Here is a 22,453-nt window from a genome sequence, read left to right on the forward strand (position 1 = left end):
ACTGCAGAAAATTTTTATAAAATCCCAGAACAGGAAAATCACCTTCATGTTTTTCTGTGTTTTATCTTCAGCTACTTTGACACAAAGGCCTCTGCTGTGACGCTCACACCTTTGATAAAGTCTTGGTGTGTCAGCTTCCTTTTTATAGATACAAAAATATGTAAATGTACTAATCTGAATTATAATATTTCTGACTGTCAAAATTTCCCAGATTCAAATCAAAGTGAATCGAATCGAATTAAATTGAATCGAATTAAATCGAATCGTGGATCGAATCGATTCGGGACCCTGTGAATCGGAATTGAATCGATTCTAGAAATCAGTGACGATACCCAGCCCTAGTAATAATACACATTTTGTGTGTTTTTGCATGTGTAGCTGTGCGTGTCCGCCAGGTTTTGAGGGCCAACATTGTGAGATGAACCCAGACGACTGCGAAGACAACGACTGTGAGAACAACTCCACCTGCATCGATGGGATCAACAACTACACCTGCGTCTGTCCTCCAAACTACACAGGTAGACCCACACAAACACACAAAAACTTTCAGTAATGTCCCCTCAGTCTGGGAGGGTCACCAAGTCCCACACTTCCAAAATCATATTTTCCAGTTTACTGGATGGTAAGTTAGTAATAGACAGGCTCTCTGCAGTGACCTGAAACTGTTCCTGCAGGAGGTTTAAAGAGCAATCACATGAGCGAGAGAGAGACAGAGAGGGGGGAGACAGATGGAGAAGGAGAGTGAAATGGCAAAGATTGACTGTGTACTAGAGGGAAAGGGAAAAATAAACAGAGCAACGGAAAGGGTAAAGAAATCGCCGATAAAGGGCAAAGGCTGAGAGGAGCGAGAGCTGCCCTGGCAGAGTCCGGCACGCTGAAGCTCAACTGCTGACTCTGAATTTAAGTTTTTCTGTGTGTAACAGTGTCCTCTAACACACACACGTGTGCACGCACACAAACACGAGGTCCCCTTTAACACCGAACCTCAGTCGATACACACTCAGCAGCACACACACCGTGTCATTATCGTCGTTGGCTCTCAGAGACCTCGCACGCTGCCAGCTACCTTACCGCATACAGCTGTTGCACACAAACACACACGTTCATGCGCACAGCTGGTTCCTCTGGCACCGAACTCCACGCTTAGCTCAGTGAACCGCAGCGCAATCATCAGGTGTCACATTAAGAGGACAGTACTTTGCTAGTCACTCTTTCTCCAAACTCGGCAACCAGGACTGTCACGTCATATTTGCAACACAGAGAGAAAAATCCAGATTTAATGTCATGAGACCTTTGAAACAGCTGATTTAAGGTTTCTTTAATGTGTTCAACAATTTAAATGTCACGCTAGCATTTTGATTATGGTAAAAAAAAATCCATTTTAGACAGATGATGGAGGAAAGGTCAGGAGGTCACAAGAAAATATAATTAATCCTTTGTGAAATAAAAAAAGTATTAAATAATTTGGTGTAAAAAGGCAATAAGATGATCAGTATTTTAGAAAAATTCTCAACAATGTTCAGATATGTTGCTCTGGGACTCTGCATGTCCCCAGTTTTCCACCTCTGATGCCTTGTTCCTGAAATAAGCAGCACTAAAGCACAAAGATCACATACCTTCGCTTCATTAGCCTCCTTGGGGGAAGATAAACCAAGTTGCATAGATGTAGTGTCAACAGTTTGTGTCTTTATATCTGTTAAAATCTCCCACAATTCTCATATGATCATATTATTGTGTAAAATGATTATAAATCAGGTGAATCATGTCTAACATCTTCTTCTGTAGCACAGTTTCATTTGCATATGCTAATTATTCTAAGGTATTTCAGGTAATTCCACATTGATAAATTAATTTTGGCATCTTTAACAAAGTGCCTGAAGTGTGAAATAGTCTGCTTAGGGAGCTCAAAGACTGAATAATTAAAATGTACTTTCACAGCATGCTTTTTTTTACAAGTCAAACATCCTTTCAGAAATTGCGGTGCACTGTAGCTGAAAAAACCTGTGCCTAAAAGTGATTTGAGGGGAGGGTATTGGAGACAGACAGGGCGGGAAGGCAGCAGGATTAGATGAAAGCAGGCAGAGAATGATGGAAATGTGCTTGACCTTTCTCAATACCCGCTTCCTTCCTACCACTAACTTCAACTACTGCTTTTCAACACACTGTTAACCCTTCTCACCCTTTCAGCATGTGTATGTGTACATCTTTAGACCGCCTCCACTTTTACAGAGAGCATTAACCCCCTTCTCCATCAGGTCTGAGAAAATGCTGATAGCACTATTCCCTTTGTGCATGAGGACATCCACAGCACATCTAAAGCCTTGACCAGGATGCTTTTCCCCCTACTGCTATTTGAAGATTACAGAGAGTATGTGTGAAAAGTTTAGTGCGCCCCCCTACTCCCATCTTTCTTATTTTTCTGTTTACCTTCACAGTTTTTCCCCACATAAATTCTGAAAATATTTATTCCGATCATTCAGTGATGATGCAGCAGGCATAAAACATAAGCCTAAAATATGATTACGCCTCACAGTTTCTAAATTGCTGACAGCAAATGTTTTCTTTTTCATCAGGTGACCTGTGTGACGAGGTTACTGACCCTTGTCTCCCTGGTTTTGACCCCTGTCAGCATGACTCCAAGTGCCTTCGTGTTGGCCGCGGTTACAGGTGGGCAACAGTTACATATGGGGGATCCTTATGATCCCTGTGACAGTGAGCTCACCATGTTAAAGCTAGCTTTTTGTGATGCAAGTGAAAGCATTTTTAGGGGAAAATGTTGTATTACACTGAGTTTGTGTGTTTAAACCTTTTATACAGTATAAACATATAGTCAATGTTTTTATCAATTATAAATAATGAATTATTATGCTATCAGATTAAAGGTTTCCATGTTGAAAAGGTTTGTTTTTTAATAGCCTAAATTACAGCCCGTTCTCACTCCCGAGGCGTAACATGCCGATGTTTTGTCACATCCCGCGGCGTTCCTGAGTTCCAATGACGCTCCTGTGGTAATAGACGTTCCAGCCCTGTATCCCTAGCCCTAACCATAACCTTTTTCCTGACCTGAACCAGGACTTTAATGATGTTAAATAGCGTGTTTCTAAGTGATTTGAAGAAAAAGAGCGCACATGTGTAGATTGAGTCCATATGGTTCTCATATTTCCTCATTTTTCCGAGGTCGTCATTTAGGAACGTGGTGGGTAGAAGAAAACATAATATGTTGACGATTTGTCACCTAGCATAAAATGTTACGCTTTGGGAGTGAGAACGTGTTGTCAATGAATGTGTTTCTTGCAGAATCCTTTCACATTGATCTATAATAATTTCATCTAAATTAATTAGTGAGTTAAGATCATTAAAAAGTGTTCACTTAATGCTGATTCTGTTTGTTCCTCATTACTGTGTGGATAATGTTTGTGGAACTGATATAAAAATATTTTTACACAAACATTTCCCACACTTATCCATGAGAAATGGGAAAATGTGGTATAAAAGTAGAGCTCTGTTACTGACTGAGCTGCAGAAACGAACCAAACATGTCACCTCTTCATGCAGTAAAACACCTGTAGGCAAGAGGAAAAGTCTGTTGCCCACACACTGTGTAATTTTATCCTTATTTCCATGTCACTCAAGGTGTGAGTGTTTACCAGGCTACGTGGGCCAGCACTGCGAGCAGGACTATAATGACTGTCTGGAGAACAAGTGTCAGCACGGAGCGGAGTGTGTGGACGCCGTCAATGGCTATACCTGCGTCTGTAAAGAGGCTTTCAGGTGAGAGTCATGGAAACAAATCAGACACAAACACAGTGAAAGACTGGAGGGCCAGACTGGGAGGGGATACAGATGGCACTTCATAATCAGAGACTTGACTGTTTCGACCTACTGCGTGCATCTGTGTGTTTGCGCGCGTGTGTGTGCCGCAGATGCAGCACCATGTGGTTAATTATAGCAGGGACTGTTGGCGAGAGAGAAACAAATTCATCACCAGAGGCTGAGGGGGAAAAACAGAGAGAAAGTCATAGGTATGCAGAGGAAAAGGAAAGGAAGGGAAGACAGAGCCTTTAGAAAATGACTGTATGGGAAAAATAGGAACGTTCAAAGAAAAGTTCTGTTTCCCAGATTCAGAATGATCCAGGTGAAAACAAGAAAATATACTGAATCTGTTTGGAAGGAAAGGTCCCTGATTCAATATTTCAAGATTATTAGCTTTCTGTTTTAGCCACTGCAATCTCCTCGTGTAATTCAAAGAGACAAATTACAAAACAAGTAGTAAACAACTTTTGTCACATAATAAACAAATCATCCAATTAACGCTCTATAAATAAGTTATCTTCTGTTTGATCTACTTCTGCCTCAGCGGGCTCTTCTGTGAGAACCCGCCACCAATGATCTTGCTGCAGACCAGCCCCTGCGACCAATCCGATTGCCAAAACGGCGCCCAGTGCCTGGTGGTTGCTGGGGAGCCCATCTGCCGCTGCATGCCCGGTTTCTATGGCAGCAAATGCGACAAAATGGCCACTGTTCACTTCCTGGGTCGCGACGGGTATGTGGAGCTGCCAACTGCAAAACTCCGCCCAACTGCGCATATTTCGTTACAGGTAGGCTTAACCTTTGACCTCTGTGCATTCATTTTTGTTTTTCAAGGTTTACAAATCCAACAGTCAGCTTTTATTTTGAAACAAACCCAAAAGTGCAAACGCTATATTCTGCAGCACTCCTCTTAAAAGATTTCCGTGCCGCTTGAAATAGAGCTGTGAGACATTCTAATCAAGCTTATAGAGTTAGTGCAGATGAAGCAAAGCCAACATCTGCTCCACCCTCTGTTTCCATGGCACACTGAGCACCGTGCCCATGCACACATACACATTCACACAGACCATACATTTTGGACACCTGAGAGGTCCTAATGGAGACATATTTTTCTTTTTTATTGAAATGAGAAATAAAGTAGGCAGAGAAAGAGAAACAGGAAGAGGAAGGTGGTTTAATTGATATTTACCACCTGTTTGGAACCATGGGGGCTTGCGCTTGTGCATGTGTGCGTGTGCTTTTGCGTTCTTGCCAGGACTTTTCAATGTCAGGGCCAAGGCTATTAAAACTCTACCAAGAGGCCCTGAGTCAGTGGTAAGAGAGAGAAATAGAAGAATGAAAGAGCCACTGCACTTCATAAATTACTATATGCTTTTTTCCCTCTCCTTTTTTCACTTTTTTCTTTTCTTTAAGGCTGCATCCAAATTTTCTGTTCATCCATGTATCTGCATCTTCTTCTTTCCACCCTCTTCCACTTCACTTGATCTCTCACTCTTTGTACTTTACACCTCTTCCCCCCTTTTTCTCTTTTTGGCCTGCGTGGCTTTCTCTTTTTTCCAGCAGCTTGTTAGCAGGTGTTGACTTGGCTATGCTCCATTGACGCCAGAGTGTTAAGTGCTTGGCCCCATGGCCCCATTTCCACTTGCTAGTTAGTTAGCGCTTAAAGGAGCACGCGAGCAAGTGTGACATGTCAAGTGTGTTTCTGAGACAAGTGTGGTGGAATTTCTTTTTAAATGTGTTACAGTTGATGGTATAAAATAACCATCGTAAATCAGACACCCATTTAACCTGCTTTCCAGTGAGTCAGATATGCATCAGCAATCTTAACTGAAGCAAAGTATTAGCTTTTCACAGAGTAGATCATTTCTGAGGTCGGGAGGTCCATATTAGAGATGGCACGATACCACTTTTTTATGTCCGATACCGATACCGATATCATAAATTTGGATATCTGCCGATACCGATATGAATCCGATATAGTGTTTTTTTAATCAGTAAAACTGTTTTTTTAATATCTTGCTGCTTTTTGTATAAGTTCATACTCAAGTTAAAAAAACAACAACAACACTAAAGCTATTCTGTTATACCTGTATGTAAAAAAAAAAACACACTGCACCCAAAATATTTCATAGATCAGCAACACTGATCAATCTAATAAAGTTAAACCTACTCCATCCTCCCTATTCTGGTATTTTAAAGAGTACTTAGCAGAAATATTAGGCAACCTAACTAATAGGGTTGCAAACTCCCAGCAAAAGAAAATAGGGAACCACCCTCTTCCTCATGATGCTTAATCAATGTAATCAACTTTAATTTGATGCAGGGTGAAAAAAATTCACAGAAATAAATTATTTTTCAAGAATAATTAAATAGATTCAACATCTTTCTTCAACAGAATTACAGACTGCACAGATGGTACCTTCCCAAAGGAAAAAGTACTACTACTAAAAAGTACTAGGGTATATTAGACTTAACAGTTACTATATACAGTAATGGACTTCTATACATTTTACATCAGATTAAAACTTTGGGTGTAAGATTCAGATAATTATTAAATAATTAAAAGCTAGATATTTTAAATGAGAATAAGAAAGAAAAGTATGTCTTTGTGCCCCCTTTTCCCTGTTAATGCCCTATCGGCCCCCCTGGCTAAACTTTGCTAGATCCGCCCCTGCACAGTTACCAGCCGTCAGCTGCATAGAAAAAGATCCTGGTCTAGAAAGTAATAATAAATAAATTCTAACAACAGCTTATCAAACTTAATAGTGCTGCTGTTGTTCAGCCGCTGGTTTCCTCTTTCTGGTGAGAAGTGGGCCAAAAACTAAGAAGAGAGACGGACTTGCGACAGAAAAGCCGATCAGCTGATCATTGATCAGTTTCACGATTGAAGTAGCAGCAGGAGAGAGAGAGAAGAGGCAGTTGCTCTATATATCGGTTGTTAAGCTTAACGCGGGAATGCTTTACAAACATTCAGAGATGAACTTACACACTTGCTTTACTTCTCTCTGGGATAACTTCCTCAGAGATGAAATGTTTGCTAGCAGGCTACAAATACACACAGCCGCTCTATCACGTGACCACACTGCTCCGGCTCGCCATGTCGGCAAGTTTTGTGAGGTGCTTTTTTGATATTTAATGGATCGGATTACATTTTTTATTTCTCTCCGATATCCGATCCAGTAATTTAGGTCAGTATCGGACCGATACCGATACGTAATATCGGATCGGTCCATCTCTAGTCCATATTTTTCAAATTTGTAAAAAAAAATAAAAGTGTACGTTTGGGAGCAGTGAGCAATCTGTTTTATAGTTGAACAGGGGACATAATTTTGTTTTACTAGAAAAAATTTGGGGTAGCATACCCACCTCACTTACATCATTTGAGTAAAACAAGTTTAAGATAGCTAAGATGATCTTAGCTAGTTAGCTAAATAAGCAAGTTAGCTAACTAGCTAAGATGATCTTAGCAAGTTAGCTAAATTAGCAAGTTAGCTAACTAGCTAAGATTTTCTTAGCTAGTTAGCTAAATTAGCAAGTTAGCTAACTAGCTAACTTGAAGTTGATTTGCTTAAATGATGTAATGAATGATCACATGATGCTATTATATATGTTGTTATACACGCAGATATTATAGCGTCATATGCACACAAGCCCTGTTTTTATCTAAATAAAAATGAACAATTCAGGTCTATTTCCTTCTATATATGCCACTATGACCTTTTACCAGATGATTACTGAATTAAATGAAATGTGAAAAATATGACGGACTGTGTATCAAATTCTGTAATTTTTGACGGCTGTTTTTGTGTCCAACGTTTTTCTCTCTCCAGGTGGCTACAGACAAAGACAACGGTATTTTGTTGTACAAGGAGGACCATGATCCTCTGGCAATTGAGCTTTATCAGGGACACATACGTCTTATTTACGACGTCGCCAACTACCCACCAACCACTGTGTACAGGTAGGCCAAATAAAACAGAAAAGCTGTCCTTCACAGTCCTGGAATTCACATTCACTTATTTGAATCATTATGAAGGTCAAGTTTAAGCATGCCTTAAGTACCTATGAGAGAATAAAGATCCATCCACTATTCTATCACTTTTATCTCGCTAATGTAAGCAGACTTATTACTGAATTTAAGCACACTTTGAAAAATAAAAAGCACATGGATGCATACCTTCCCCAAAAACCATGATGAAAAAAAATTCAATTACTAAGGTTCAAAGAGTAAACAGTAGGTTAAAGATTACAAAAAGCATTCACTCACATAGACATATATTTTTAAGTTTACAGCCACTCGATAAACATTACAGGGATTCAAAGTGATTAAAAAAAATAACAGAAAATATGCATATATACACATACACAAAACTAAGGTCACCAAGAAAATGGATTTCAGTGGTTTAGTCATCCACACACAGATCTGCCTACATATTTTTGCAAAAACAGCAAGTGCATCATAGTTTCTAGAAAAATTCCCTTATAGTACAGACCATAATAAAAAACAAAGATCATCAAGGAAAAGAACATGACAACATTTTCTTAGCAGTAATAGAACAATTTTGTGAGGCCTTTTAGTGTTATTATACTTATATTTGGTCGTTTTATCCAACTGAAATAAGATATGCATTGTTTTGTAACACAAGTCATAAACTTCAATTCAAATGTTTAAATAATAAGTCACTTGATACAATAAGCAGTCACTTAATCCAACCCTGAAATAAGCAATGTCAAACAGTGTGTCCTCCTTCAAGCAGTATTAGTGATGTAAGCTGTTGTTACACAACTTACTAACTGTTAAGTTTTTTCAACTTCACGTCTGAAGGCTACAGGGTGCACTGTAAAATAAACTGAGGGTGATGTCATCCATAGATTTATTTCATACACATATAAGAAGAGGAGAAAGGGCTAATACAATGTCAAAATTACAATATGAAAAACTGCATACAATATTACCTCAAGTGGTTTTTGGATTTATAACACACAGAGAACCTTATACAAGTGGTAACGTGGGCTCATCAGCACAAACATATGTGTATTTATGTTACTACATAATATCAAAAACAGCTAGTGGGTGTTTGTAATGAAACGCCATATATTAGACCAGATATTTACTGTACATAGACAGTGTTTACTGCACAGGGTAGGGTGAGTCCATCACTCTGCTAATCCGAATACAATACTGTTAGACTGTTATTTCTTTTTACAGTGTATAAAAGTGTGTGTGTGTGTGTGTGTGTGTGTGTGTGGAGGGGGGGGGTTCTCATTCACTCTTCATTCTCCTTGCTGTATATTCTGAGTGATTTTCTTCCTTTGTGGGTTTTTTTCACACTTTCTCTGGATAAAAACAAAGTCATAAGAACAGGAGACTGTGGTCTTTTGATAATATGCAGCCCGGTCATAATGAATTTAAGTTTAGGATTAAGGTATTACGTCATACTACAAATCCCTTAAGTGAATTAAGGAGAAGAAAATTTAAGCCACAGTTTACTAGGTCAAGGGCCAGACTGGCTCTGCATCAGATATTTCAAATTTGAATCATTTAAACCGTCAACTTTTTGTAGGAATTGTTCAGAATAATCTACCTACAGTAAAATCTGCATACAGATTGACTTTAGCTTATTGTTTAGCTTTTATACTTTCATACTTTTTTATTAGTTCTTATTTTCCTCATGTTTTTATTTTGTTGTACTAATGTAAATTTACCTTGAGGATCTTTAAAGGTGCCTATAAATAACATTTATTATTATTATTGTTGTTGTTGTTGTTGTTGCCTGATTTGCTTCTGTGTCATTAGACAAACTTAGATTTGCTTCTCTCTGAAAAACAGAAATTCAGGTTCTGTATAAATTAAAATTGATAGATGTTAATTACATTTATTTTAATTCTCAAAATAAGGCAAGAAAGTCTTTGCATGTAGAGTTAAATTGTTAAAGACAATATATGCTGCTTTATTTATATGACATTTGGTGTTTGTATCTACTGACACGATGGCATGTTTTTCATCAGATGCGATTTCCATATGGGTTAGGCAATGTGATAAACATTGGGTCTATTTGAACCTTGTATACAATCTGCGCCATTTGGGTGGAAAATCAGAATTTGCCTTTAGGACAATATCGTTCAGTTTTTGTGTTTTTTCTTCCATGCTGTGCCTTTACCACAGAGGGCCGTAGCTCAATAGAGATGCTGTCTGTGTTATATATTTAGCAGTTGTTCAGAAGACTCATGTATTGATAGTAATCAACTTTGCTCCAGACCTCCAGCAGTACAGTCAGGCTTTCAGCTCAGCTTCAGAGCTGCAGTCCTTTATTTAAAGATGTTCTTTCTTGGTTGGAAAGAAAAACCTACTAAACTATCATGTTTGACTTGTTTGTTGACATTTGTGTAATCTTTTGATTTCTGTGGTGCTATTCTGTTTCTTTTGGGTAGGGTGACATGTGGAAGCCACATATATCAAATGTGACCTTAAAAAGAATATGTGCTTGTGTTTAACAATGAATGACATATTGGGAAAAGCAAGGAGAATACAAGAGGAATGGATCATTAGAGAGGAAGGAAGGATCAAATGAAAGACTGAAAATGATGGGATGAAGCTAATTAGATATTGGCACAGATGGGGTGGGATGGAGGCAGGGCTGAAAGGGTTGACTAGGAGAGGGGACAGCGACAGAGACACACGGATGCATAGAAAGACAGATTGATCAGCTAACAGTCTGATAAAGATAGAAAGAGACCCAGAAAGCCAGATGGATGGACTGATGCTGGATGGAAGGCACGAATGAGAGACCAGACGACACAATAAACAGATAACTGAGTAGAATACATTGCCCGCCAAAGGAGGAAAACGGAAGGGGTAAAACAGATGGATAGAAGCCGTCGAAATGAAAAGACCATGTAATGCAGCTGAACTGCAGGATGGATGAGAGAGGACTGAGGGATGACCGAGGGACGGAGTGAAAGAGGGCGAAGAACAGAGGGAAAAAGCAAACCACAGACTGAGTCAGGGAATTATCCTTGTCGGGTCTTGTTAACTTGACATGGGCCACGCCTGGAAGGGAAACAGACAGACACAGTGCAAGAACAACTGAGAAAAGTGGAGAGAGACCGATGACGACAGGGTAGAGAGAGAACGTATAGCGGTACTTTAAGAACATAAAAAGCAGAAAAAATTGTGTCAAATGGGAAAAAACAAATCCGGATATGGGAGTGACAGAGTATGAAACAAAGATCCATCCAATGAAGTCATGTCTAAGCCTACAATGCTATAGCTCTCAGTAAACACTGTCTCTGAAAGGACACAAGGCAGAACTCCAGTACTGAGGCTTATTTTACCACAAGCTGCTATGCATTGCCATTTTTTGATTACATGACTCTGACTATTTCAAATGGTCTATCTTATCTCCCCTAATTTAGAAATACATTGTAAACTAATTCAAACCACATGGCTGGGCAGGCACCACAAAACACCCTGCCACCACTGAACCGATAGTGTCCAGAGTGGCGTAACTGTTTAACCACCACAATCTTAGCACAGCAATTCTGGCAGATCCCAAATATGGCACTGTCTATACAGCGGTTGTACAGCCAGGGCCAGAAACCAGTGCCAGTCCCTGGGATGTTTCTGAGTGATCCCTGGGTTAGTTATCTTGTGAAGAAACTAGAGAGCCTGGGCGATATGTTCAAGCCAGTTTGGCGCAGTGTGCTGAAATGAAGCAGTCATGGCCAGATAACACAGACCAGTGTTAAATGAGAAACCAGTCCGTCTGTGGATTCTTACAGATTACGTGTAAGGTCCCCTGTGGAGTTCATTTGTCAACAAATTTTACAGTTTACAGTAATAGCTATTAAAATAACCATTACTAAGAGCCATTAAAGCACATTGTGTGCAACCTAAATGATAGCAAATGTAACAATTTCATTTCTCTTTCCTCATAAAACACGCACAATCACTTTCTATACATTCTGCATTCTCCATACATGTGATTTAGTTAAGAGGCCATGCATGCATTGCTATCACACATAGATATCACCCACTGACAGCCTGCTTCAGCAAGTGGCAAGCTCAGTATGCAGTTACCACCTCGTTTAATGATGGCTGTGACATCTCACTGATCATGAATGATGCTTCCACAGCTCGAGAAATATGCTGAAGGAGAGAAGAGAGTCGGCCGTGGAATAAGTCACGCAACATTGACCTTCAAGACTTGAGTTTGATACTCGCCATTTGGGTTACATTTCAGTTTTGTTAAAGTGTAGCGTTAAAATATGAACACAGGTTACCATGTGATGGGTGACAAGTGACTTGTATCACCCTGATAACCTGGTAGAAAACAATCAGGAATTTATATGCACTTATTCACCACCACTATACATCTCCTACATAATATGGGTCACTATAGGTACAAGAGGTTGACGACTAGCCATACTTATGAGCAGAGATGGGCAGTAATGCGTTACTGTAATCTGATTACTTTTTTCAAGTAACGAGTTAAGTAGGGGATTACTATTGCAAAAACAGTAATTAGATTACCGTTACTTTCCCGTAGGAACACTGCGTTACTGCGTTACTAAAACCGTGATTTTTTTGCGAGAATGTCTCATGACAGTGACGTAAGCGAGTGCGACGTTCGTGACAACAGCTGTGTGCAGATCAACAGTGGATCATATATCGAGTGCAGAGAGAGTATGAGCGTGCAGCGTTTAAAGCGTGGAAGTACTGACCTTACTTTGAGTTTGATTCCATAAAAAGTGACAAAAACATTAGTGTCCGTTGTGCGTGGGAAGAAAACTTCTTTTTACAGCAAAAAAACCCCTAAACTTCCGAGCAAGCAGCGAGTAGCTATGACGTAATGGGAAACTCACAGAGAAACTCGCGGATTCTTTAACTGACCGCTGCGGCACACCTGCACCAGGGTAAACCTCCGCCTACCCCACTCCTGCTTTACAGGTGAAAATAGAGCAACAGGACCGCTAGTCTTTGACTTTATTTATTTTCTGCTGTGTTTTACTTGCATCTATTTGAAAGACTGAGTGTAAACACACAAAATATTTTATTTTATGTGCTGGAATGTGCAGAAAATAGGTTTAAATATTAAACTAATTTCTTCAAGTCAGAGAATGTTAAATATAATTACATTTTTGCTTGATGCATAAAGTTAAAAGATTAAAACTAGTTTTAAAAAGACTTTTCCATTTGATTACATTTTGTATGATGATTATGCAGAAAAAGTAGAATTGGGCTGAAAGATCTATCACTTTATCACCTATTCAGGTTGTAAATCGTGTTTTTAAAAAGTAACTAAGTAACTAAGTAATTAATTACTCTTGAAAATAAGTAATCAGTAAAGTAACGGGATTACTTTTTGGGGGAAGTAATCAGTAATTAGTTACTGATTACTTTTTTCAAGTAACTTGACCAACACTGCTTATGAGTGATCACAACTGATCAGTGGGATAAATATTTGTCATAACAATAATGGAGCTAAAAAAAATCCACTGGCCTGCTTTAAAACAGAGAGGTGGCTAATAGAGAAATGCAAACATTTACATACATACACAGTGTATTGGAACTGCATATGCCTTTTGGTGCATGCACCTTTTGACAGAAGCAAACCTGTCCACACAACACAAATATCAACAGCAAAAAAGGGAAAGCAGAAATCGAGGACTGCAAAAAGGAGGAGAATTTCAACAGGCCTCACTAAAAAACTGCAGGGGCAGAAACCAGAGGGAATAATTAAACTGAAATGAATACAAGGGATGTGTCGAAGAGGGGAATGTCTCTTTTTGTAGTTCAAAAAAAAAAAAATCGAGATGGAAGGCAGCTACAGAAGGAGAGGCAGGGGAAGGTGTGCAAGGCTTTCACTGTGCCCTCATTAGCACCAGATGAAAGTGTTAAATGAAAATGTGTGCCAGTGTGCAGGGGACGGGGCACAACGCATGTGTTTGTTGTGCATTCATGCGGTGCCCTTTACTAAATGTCACACTAATCTCCCATCAGGTCAAAGAGAGCACATCTACTGTTATTCATCAGCAAGTGACAGAGTGAGTGATGCAGGGATGGATGGGTTCTTGAAAGGAGAAAGGGATCGAGCAGTAAAGGCAGCACAGAAAAAAAAGGGTAGGGGAATGGATGAGTGGGCAGAAAGGAGACAGAAGAAAGACAGGTAAAGTGTTGATGGATGGTTGAACAAGAGAAAAGGGAAAGTGATGCAAAGAATGGAAGAAGCATCATAAATGGCCATAGATTTGAGCTCATGTCAAACATAATCTGGAGGGCATAACGTAACATAACAGTTGGACTTTGTGCAGGTGTTCCTTAATTGTAACTCACTTAAATATGCAGTGTATCACATACACCTGTTTCTGTGGCGGTAAAAAATTTTTTATGGGGTCGGGTTGCTAGCCCAACGCCCAACCCTCCTCCTTTCTCATCCGGGCTTGGGACCGGCCATGGCGGAGTTAACGATTACGACCTATATGGATGACCACCGCACTGCCTTTATCAACCAAGTTGCGGCTCCTGAAGACCATCGTTATACTGACGGCACTGTATGCAGCGGAGACTTGGAAATCAACTGCAAAGATCAACCGCCATCTTGACGTCTTCCAACAACGTTGTCTTCGACGGCTGCTCAAGATCACACATCGGGATCGCGTTACCAATGAAGAAGGCTCTACTCGCCGTGCGGGAGTAGAGCCGCTCCATGTCCAAGTCACCAAGCGTTGGTTCCAATTTGCCGGTCACATCCTTCGGCTACCGGACCCGAGACGTGCCCGTGTCGCGGTTCTGTGGAACCCGAAGAATGGAAAGAGACGGCGAGGAAGACCTAAAATAACATGGAGGAGGACTTTCCTTGAAGATTTACGTTCAGTCGAACTGTCATGGGATGAAGCAACAACTGCCGCGATAGACCGAGTTCGATGGCGTTCTTTTGTCGCCCGATGCGCCAATCGATTGGCGCAGGAGGATCTAAGTCTAAGTCACATACACCCAGTATGGAAACATGCATACAAACGAGTGACCATAGCAAGCAGTTTCTATTCAGATACAGGGCTTCCTTGAGATTTTGGACCTTCATTTGGGTGAATAAAGTGACTGAATGTCTGACCTGAATCTGGCCACAAGGCTGTGGTTAAAACAGACGGACAATCCTTGAACATTATAGGTTTAAAATTCTCAGAGGCTATCGAGACATTCGAATACTGAGTTCTTAGAGGCCTGAAACAACAAGTCCTCATTCCTGAGACTCGACATCAAAACGCAGCGAAACTCCTGAAAAGTACAAATTTCATCTGAACTGGCCGGCCTGGTTTAGTGAAAGCTGAAAAAATAAGGAAGGAAAACAGTGAAGGAGTGCTCCATTCTCCAGCTGCCGTCTCAGTAATGACTAATTGAGGTTACCACAGCAATATGGAACTGGGATGTGTGTCTGCTGAGCATCATTGTAATCAGACTGGGCTGTTTAACACACACATACATGCAGACTCACAAACAAGTTAGCTTGTATTGCACAAAGACTACATACTACTGTAGTTGTATAGACGTGTAGATGTATAGTTGTTAAAAAACATTCGCACATGCATGTTTGCAAGCTCACATACAGACGCAGCTGCTTCAGCAACAGCGTAATAAATGACAGGAGCGGCTAATTAGATTTAACAGTGTAAGTGGATCTCCATGGTGATTTCTAATCCAAATATGTTTTTTTCAGTTTGAGATAAAGTCAATGACCTGCAATTACTTCTGGGTTTGTATTAGACTCTGTTATATGACAGAAAGCCAGTTTTGGGGTTTGGGAAGTTCTTTTTGGTGAAGTTTATTTGTGTGTGTATGTGCTCATTCAGGATTTTGGACTGACAGGAAATTGGTGTCCCTTGTGGCTTTGGATGAATACAGTGAAAGTTAGAGAGAGAAGCATTTTCAATCTGCTACGGCTGTGTGTTTGTTTTTATTGAATCCTATAATGGACGGTTTCTTGTACTAATACACGGGGCTAACAGAGTCCTCTTTAGAAGTGTCTAAAACATACATAATTGTGCACACATTTGGAAGCAAACACTGTATCCATCCATCCATTTTCGTAACTGCCTGTTTAATTAATGGTCAGGCTGGAGCCCATCCGAGCTGTCATAGCGCACACTGGACAATATGCACATGTATCTCAGAGCTAATACCAAGGGACAAGCACCCATTCCTGCTCACATTCATACTTATAGTTTACTTACAATTTAGATTAATCAGTTAACCTAACATGCATATCTTCTAACTGTGGGAAGAAGCCAGAGTACCTGTTGAAAACCCACCTAAGCAAAGGCAGAAGATGCAAACTCCACACAGAAAGGCTCGCGCTGGCCAGTGTATTTAAACCCAGGACCTTTTTGCTGTTATATACTTTAAATCTGCAGAATAATTCATAAACATGCAGGCACACAAATCATGCACAAGCTATTGAAAAAATAAGGACGTTTAATGTTGGTAACATTCAAACTCATACACTCACCTGCAGCGCTGCCAGCTGCTCAGACTCGCTAGTCTTTAGTCAGCTACTTCCATCTGGTGGATTGTTGGTTTCACAACAAGTCCAGTGCTGAGTTTCCCATGTCCATGTTAAAAATGTGTTTACGGGGTTTCTAAACAACAAATCAATCTGAGAGTTTTCAGCTTTGTGAGCAGCTCCATTTAATTTAAGAAGGCAAGCAGTTGAGCAAATGAGGGGAAAATAGACTGAAAGCAAATAAGCTTTAGAAGAGGAATAGGGTAAAAATGACTGTTGAATGACGTTGGGGTTAGGTGATTGAAGCAGAGCAAAAGGAGAAAAGGAGAAGAGGAAGTGGATGGGGAAGAAGATAATGAAAAGGAAATGATGAATAAAGAGGAAAGAAGAGATGATATGTAATGCAAAAAATGAAAGAACTAGAGTAATACAAAGTTAGGTTTGAGGAGGCTGCTGAGGTACATAACTGATTTTTCTGGCTAGCAGACCATCATTTAGCTATGTTTACTAGGCCTGTTCTCAGCCTTTATTAAATTACATGGTTCTTAATGGAAACCATGTATGTGTCTGTCTACAGTTGTTATTTTATAAGCTTTTAGCTGCGTGCTAAACACGACTGATGTCATGACAATCAAACGGTTTTCACATTTGTTGATGGACAGTCACATGTCCTTGTAAAACCTCCATTCAAATCTCAGATCAGCACTTTCGATTAATAGAAACTGGTTAAAAAAATAGATTCCTAATTTTTATCCAGTTGTCGAGGACACGTGAGGAGACAAAGCAAATGAGTCGATAATAAATTCTCGATTCTTTTTAAGGCCTGTTGATGTGTTATAGTGTATGTTGTAATGCATACTGTGCTTTTGTCCTTCTGTATGGTCAGCATTTTTCTGAAAGTCACACTGGCCTATATCCAGAACTCACAAACCTTGCTCCATTTGCTGTTAATGTAACATCGCTGTAATCTGAACGCTCTATAAACAGCTGTCAATCACAGCTGATTTAAGGCTCCTTAGCTAGTTAGCAAATAAGTGGTTGCAGACAAAGGGAAGTATTGTCCTGATGTTTCGCTGTGGGAGTCTGGAGCAGACCACCAGCAGAAAGAGTAGCTTCACTTGTTCATTTCTGTTTTTGATGTTCTGCAAGAGCTTGGTTGAGCGGAGGCACGGTCAACTTTACCACCCCGCGATTTACCTCTCTTTCCCTCCGTCTCTCGTTCGCGCTCTCTCTCTCCTTCTCTCAGCTTTGCCAAACCACTGTCTCTATAGCTGTCTGTCTCCCCTCCAGCAAAAACCACTTAGCAGAGAATCTCAGACACACGCATTCACACATGAACACATACACTTTCCTCCCAGGGTCAAACATGGTGCAAAAGGTCATAATGTTAGTTCTTTGCAGACTTCTCTTCAATGGAAACATTTATTCTTCCAAAAAATATCAAAACTTTACCACAATGGTCCAAACTGGTTGAGTCCGGCTATTAAATTGTAAGAATCCGGTTTTGCCCCAAGGCTTGAGCTCATCAGAACAAACAAGCCCATGTGCTGCTAGAAAGTGCTGGGCCTCAACCCCCGTGTGAGGAAATCATGAAATAGAATAAACGCACATTATAATCCCTTCCACAGTAACACAGTATTGAGGATGTAATCAGTGTGTTTTACGTCTCAGGATAGCATTTCCACACAGATTTCCCTCATTTCTTTTTCATTTAGGTTGGTCGATTTGCAAACACAACAAAGAAAAAATTGTTTGGAGTCTGTTTTGTGTCTGGCATTTCCAATTTGCTCTAACACTTTTCCCCTCCTTAATTCTCCCGTCTGGTCTAGAAAGCAACGGTAATCTATCATAATCATGCACGTACTGAAATTATGTCCTTTTTTTTCTGTTTGTGCGTTCGTTACAGCGTCGAGTCTGTGAATGATGGGCTTTTCCACACAGTTGAGCTGCTGATTCAGAACCACTCACTGAGCCTCGTGGTGGATAACAGCACCAACAAGAGCCTGGGAAAGCTGGCACGCCAGCCCTCCGTCGACCACAACACCCAGCTTTACATAGGAGGTACGCACACACATTTTTTCATAAACACGATGCATTTGTGGTGCGCAGATGTTACTTTTGCCTACCCTACTTTTTGTTTGCTATGCAGCGCATGGGTACATACGCGTATAGGCACACACAACATGCAAACGCACGCAGACTAACGCACGCTAAATCACAGCAAGGCTTGTGGTAAGGAAGTGGAAAACTGTTTTTATTCAACTTTTCTTCAAGAAAGAGGGCAGACACGCCTCTGAGAACAGTAACTCCTTTTTTCTCGAGTAAGAGAAACACTGTTATTGTGCAACAGTGAGAGCTGCAACGCCGTCTTCTTGTTGTATTTCAGTGTAAGCCGAGCCAGAATGAAACCAACAAAGGAAATATGTTAATCAAACATTATACTACACTTTCCATTGTTATTACTGCTCATTTCTGTCTGTTTCTGGTTTTATTTTCACCAATTCCCAGGAGTGCCATCCCAGGTCGTGGCCTCAGGTCTGCGTCCAGGGCCTGAACGATCCCCTCAGGGTTTTAGTGGCTGCGTCCACAATGTCCAGATCAATGGGGAACCTCAAGACCTGAGTTATAGATCCAGAGGAGCAGGACAGCTACAACGAATTGAGGGCAAGGTAATCACACAACGGCCGGCTTAAATTCCACAGCATTTACTGGAACGCACAGTAGCATGTTAAAATTAAAGTATTATAAGTTCATTGAGTGCTGTTAAGAAACCTTGAAGGTTTTATTGAGAACTCTATGGCCTACATTGGTTTTGTAACTCATAATCCCGTAGGTCTGTCCCGTAAGTTCGCCTATCAACATATCATCAAAGAAAGTTATGTTTGGCAATAGTTGGAGGACATCTGGCTGAAATACCATGTAAAAAATCATAGTGAAAAAGCTTATGACAGCAGTGTTCTGTTTTGGGTTCAGAGCAAGGATCCAATCCAAGCAAGCGTTCACTTTCATAATATAAGCCTCTGTAGACGTCTGATGAGTTTTAAGGCACTTGGACAAAGTCAGGAGCTGCTATGGAAAAGTATACACGTCGTCTTTCCAATTTGGAAACATATTTAATCTGGACCCTTGAAGGGCTGCAGCATTAAGGCAACATCAAAACACTCCTCTGGTTGCTCCACCTACCTCCATGCTCGTCGTTTCTAACAGTGATTTCTTCATTTTATGTTCTGTCACTAGGGTGATGGCATTCTTGCGGGGTGTCATTCGTGCAGCGTTTGTGCACAGGGTGCATGTAGAGAAGGAGGAGAGACGGGAGTAACTTGCGATTGTCCTCCTGGACGCAGCGGGGCTCTGTGTGACCAGACGACAGGCACAAGCCCCTGTCAGAACAACAGGTGAGCCAGAACGGCAGAGACATTGTATGTGAGGTGTATTTAACTTGCAATTACTAACTCAAAATGCACGCTTTACATTCTGTAAAGCGTGCATTTTGTAACAGTTTTAGAAAATGACATTTCTGATTAGTCTTGCTAAGTTACACTGATAGGAGAATGAAAGAAACCCTTTGACCACACGCAGAAGCAAAATTTCCCTGGTCAAGCTTTATTTTCTGTTTGTTATATAAAATGAATAATTGCCACCTGTTTGTGATGTTTCTAATGCCATTTTGTCCTACAAGCCAGGTCTCTGTTTAGTATAGATTTTGAAATCATGTGGGTTTAGTGGTTTTAAAGCAACCGTGGATGAAACCACTTTCCAACCCCAGTATAATTCTCTCCTGTAACATGTTTTCCTTCTGTTCTGCTCTTTCTCCAGATGTTCTCATGGCCAGTGTGTTCCCAAGGGTCAGTCTTACAGTTGCCAGTGTAATGAAGGCTATCAGGGTCAGTTCTGTAACCGACGACAGGAGCCTCCAGCGTGCAGGGGGGTTCGCTGTGGGCGTGGGGAGTGTCGGGTGGCAGAAAGGGGAGAGCCGTTCTGTCACTGTCAGCCGGGGTTCACCGGGCCTACTTGCGACACAGGTAACACTGAAAGATTATAAAAAGAAGAAACGGAAATTTGCCGAGAATGAGAGCATATTATGTTTTAAAATATGTGCTTTTTTTTTAACTCCACCAACATGCAGAAATCACATGTCAAGGAGAAATGGTAAGAGAACAGCTGAAGCGCCACCAACCCTTAAGAACGTGCACGTCCACCAGCAAGATTCCCCGCATGGACTGTTCCAGATCCTGCCAGGCGTCACCTGGCGTTTGCTGTAGCGTCACCAAGACCAGACGGAGGAAGGTGGTTTTCCGCTGCACAGACGGCACCTCGTACTCAGAGGAGATGGAAACCGCTCTGGAATGCGGCTGCTCCAAATGTCCGTTGTAACAGCGCGGCGGTTTGTTTTGCAGCCGCCGCCTTTTTGTGAATTCCACACATCAACGAAGTTGTCGCTCGGAGAATTTTTCCGCATTGATGAGCACCAGCATGACGCGATTTTTCATTTCCACGTTTTGTTTGACCGCTGCCAAGAGAAACAACAAACGAAAACAAAAATGGGACACGTGTGTGTGTTTTGACAGAGAGAAAATATATTGTAAGATATAAGTGAGAAAAAAACATAGAAGTTATTTTTATTATGGATTTTCTTTTCTAAAAGATGATAAAAGGACTGATTTTTGTAATATGTTGATTATATAATGTGTTGCATAGTATAAAAATGTTATTTTTACCTTGTAAGAAGTACACAGCAAAATAGATTAACATTCCTTAAAAGTATATGAATTTATATATGTGTAAATCTATATAAATATTTACCCTAACCCAATGAATTTTATATCTTCTAAGTGTATTTGCATGATGTTAATGTGAGTGCCAATGTGTGGGACACTGGGAGAGAAGAAGAAGAAGAGCTCTGTTGATTCCACACAAAGGAAAAGGTGGCAGGCTTTTGAAGTCCTCCTCCTTGGAGGCTAAATGCGAACTGTATGTGCCTAGCTAACCTGCTTCTCTATATAATGGACATTATCCTCACATGTGACTTCCCATAAAAGACTCTTTTCACAGAGATGATTTAACAGTTTGCTCTAATATTGTGTCATTCTTGTTTGCTGTTGCACGCCACACTTGGAGCCACATAAGGTTTGACATTAAATTGGAAAGGCATCTGCTATTCATTGGAAAATGTTATGAATCAGAAATTCCCATAGAAATCAATAATAATGAAAAAACATGCTGTAAATTCAGCATCATGCTCACTCTGAACTCGTTAGACTCTGAGATTTAAAACATACACAAGTGGAGACGGGAAGACATCTTTTTTGAGTTATCCTTTTAAATAACGAGTTTTCTCTCAAGAGTCGCTTCCTGAGTGTAGCTGGTTGTGCTCCGAGGTATTTTTTTACACCCGTAACAAATGGAGTGATGTCACACGCTGCATAATACCTACACGTCAATGCTGCAATGTGAGATGTCAAACTTCTTGCTGTTTGCTATTCAATTAATGCTTAACAAGGACAAACTGTTTCAATAACAACAATACACCAAAGTCACATGTTTTTGCCTTAACAGATAAGGATGTCGGAAATTATTGAAAAATGTTGCTGATTTATGCAAGTTCACTACTTTTGATGTGCCTGTGTTGAAATCCAAAAGGTTTGCTGCAATATTTTCAACAGCTGCTACTGAATTGTTTTTGGATAAATAAGCATCATAGTGTCACATGTAGCAATTCACACCAGTCCATAACAACAATCAGAATAAATGCGTGGCCTTGCGTGGTATACCTCTCCCTAATCTCTTAATTAGATCGTCTTTTAAGGTCATAGGAAATATAAAAACCTCCAATTCAGTAATATAAAGCCTTAACCGCGTGGCAGTTCTTTCAGTTTGAAAGATTGTCTGTAGAAAGTGCCTCGTAGCTTTGTGATGAATGTGAAACTGCAGTACCACGTACCAATTTCTGTTTTACCCTCTTTTATAAGAATAGAGCATTTGTTGTGTTACAATAACAATATATAATGCAAGAACCAATATTTGCTTTAAAATGCATATGGAAGGAATCATTTTATTGTAACGGTGAAGATTTTGGTAATTCAATTTGAGTGTTGACATTGTAGGTGGAGGTTAAAAACTATGATGTGCTCTTGTCACAGCGA

General features: G+C 40.3%; 1 protein-coding gene across 3 annotated transcripts in view; it reads left to right on the forward strand.

The window, feature by feature from the left end:
• Positions 1-22,248, forward strand: part of slit3 (slit homolog 3 (Drosophila)) — a 278,935-nt gene extending 256,687 nt beyond the window's left edge. For all 3 annotated transcript variants that reach the window (XM_085176419.1, XM_085176409.1, XM_085176428.1), the window contains 10 exons: positions 379-518; positions 2,574-2,667; positions 3,634-3,771; positions 4,358-4,598; positions 7,641-7,771; positions 18,217-18,371; positions 18,819-18,979; positions 19,548-19,705; positions 20,127-20,332; positions 20,437-22,248. In XM_085176419.1, coding sequence (XP_085032545.1) covers positions 379-518; positions 2,574-2,667; positions 3,634-3,771; positions 4,358-4,598; positions 7,641-7,771; positions 18,217-18,371; positions 18,819-18,979; positions 19,548-19,705; positions 20,127-20,332; positions 20,437-20,684 — 1,672 coding nt within the window. In that variant the 3' untranslated portion in view covers positions 20,685-22,248. The remainder of the gene's footprint in view (positions 1-378; positions 519-2,573; positions 2,668-3,633; positions 3,772-4,357; positions 4,599-7,640; positions 7,772-18,216; positions 18,372-18,818; positions 18,980-19,547; positions 19,706-20,126; positions 20,333-20,436) is intronic.
• The last annotated feature ends 205 nt before the right edge of the window (positions 22,249-22,453 follow it).

The sequence above is a fragment of the Neolamprologus multifasciatus genome, chromosome 2 (assembly GCF_963576455.1).
Source record: "Neolamprologus multifasciatus chromosome 2, fNeoMul1.2, whole genome shotgun sequence".
In the NCBI taxonomy this organism is placed as follows: domain Eukaryota; kingdom Metazoa; phylum Chordata; class Actinopteri; order Cichliformes; family Cichlidae; genus Neolamprologus; species Neolamprologus multifasciatus.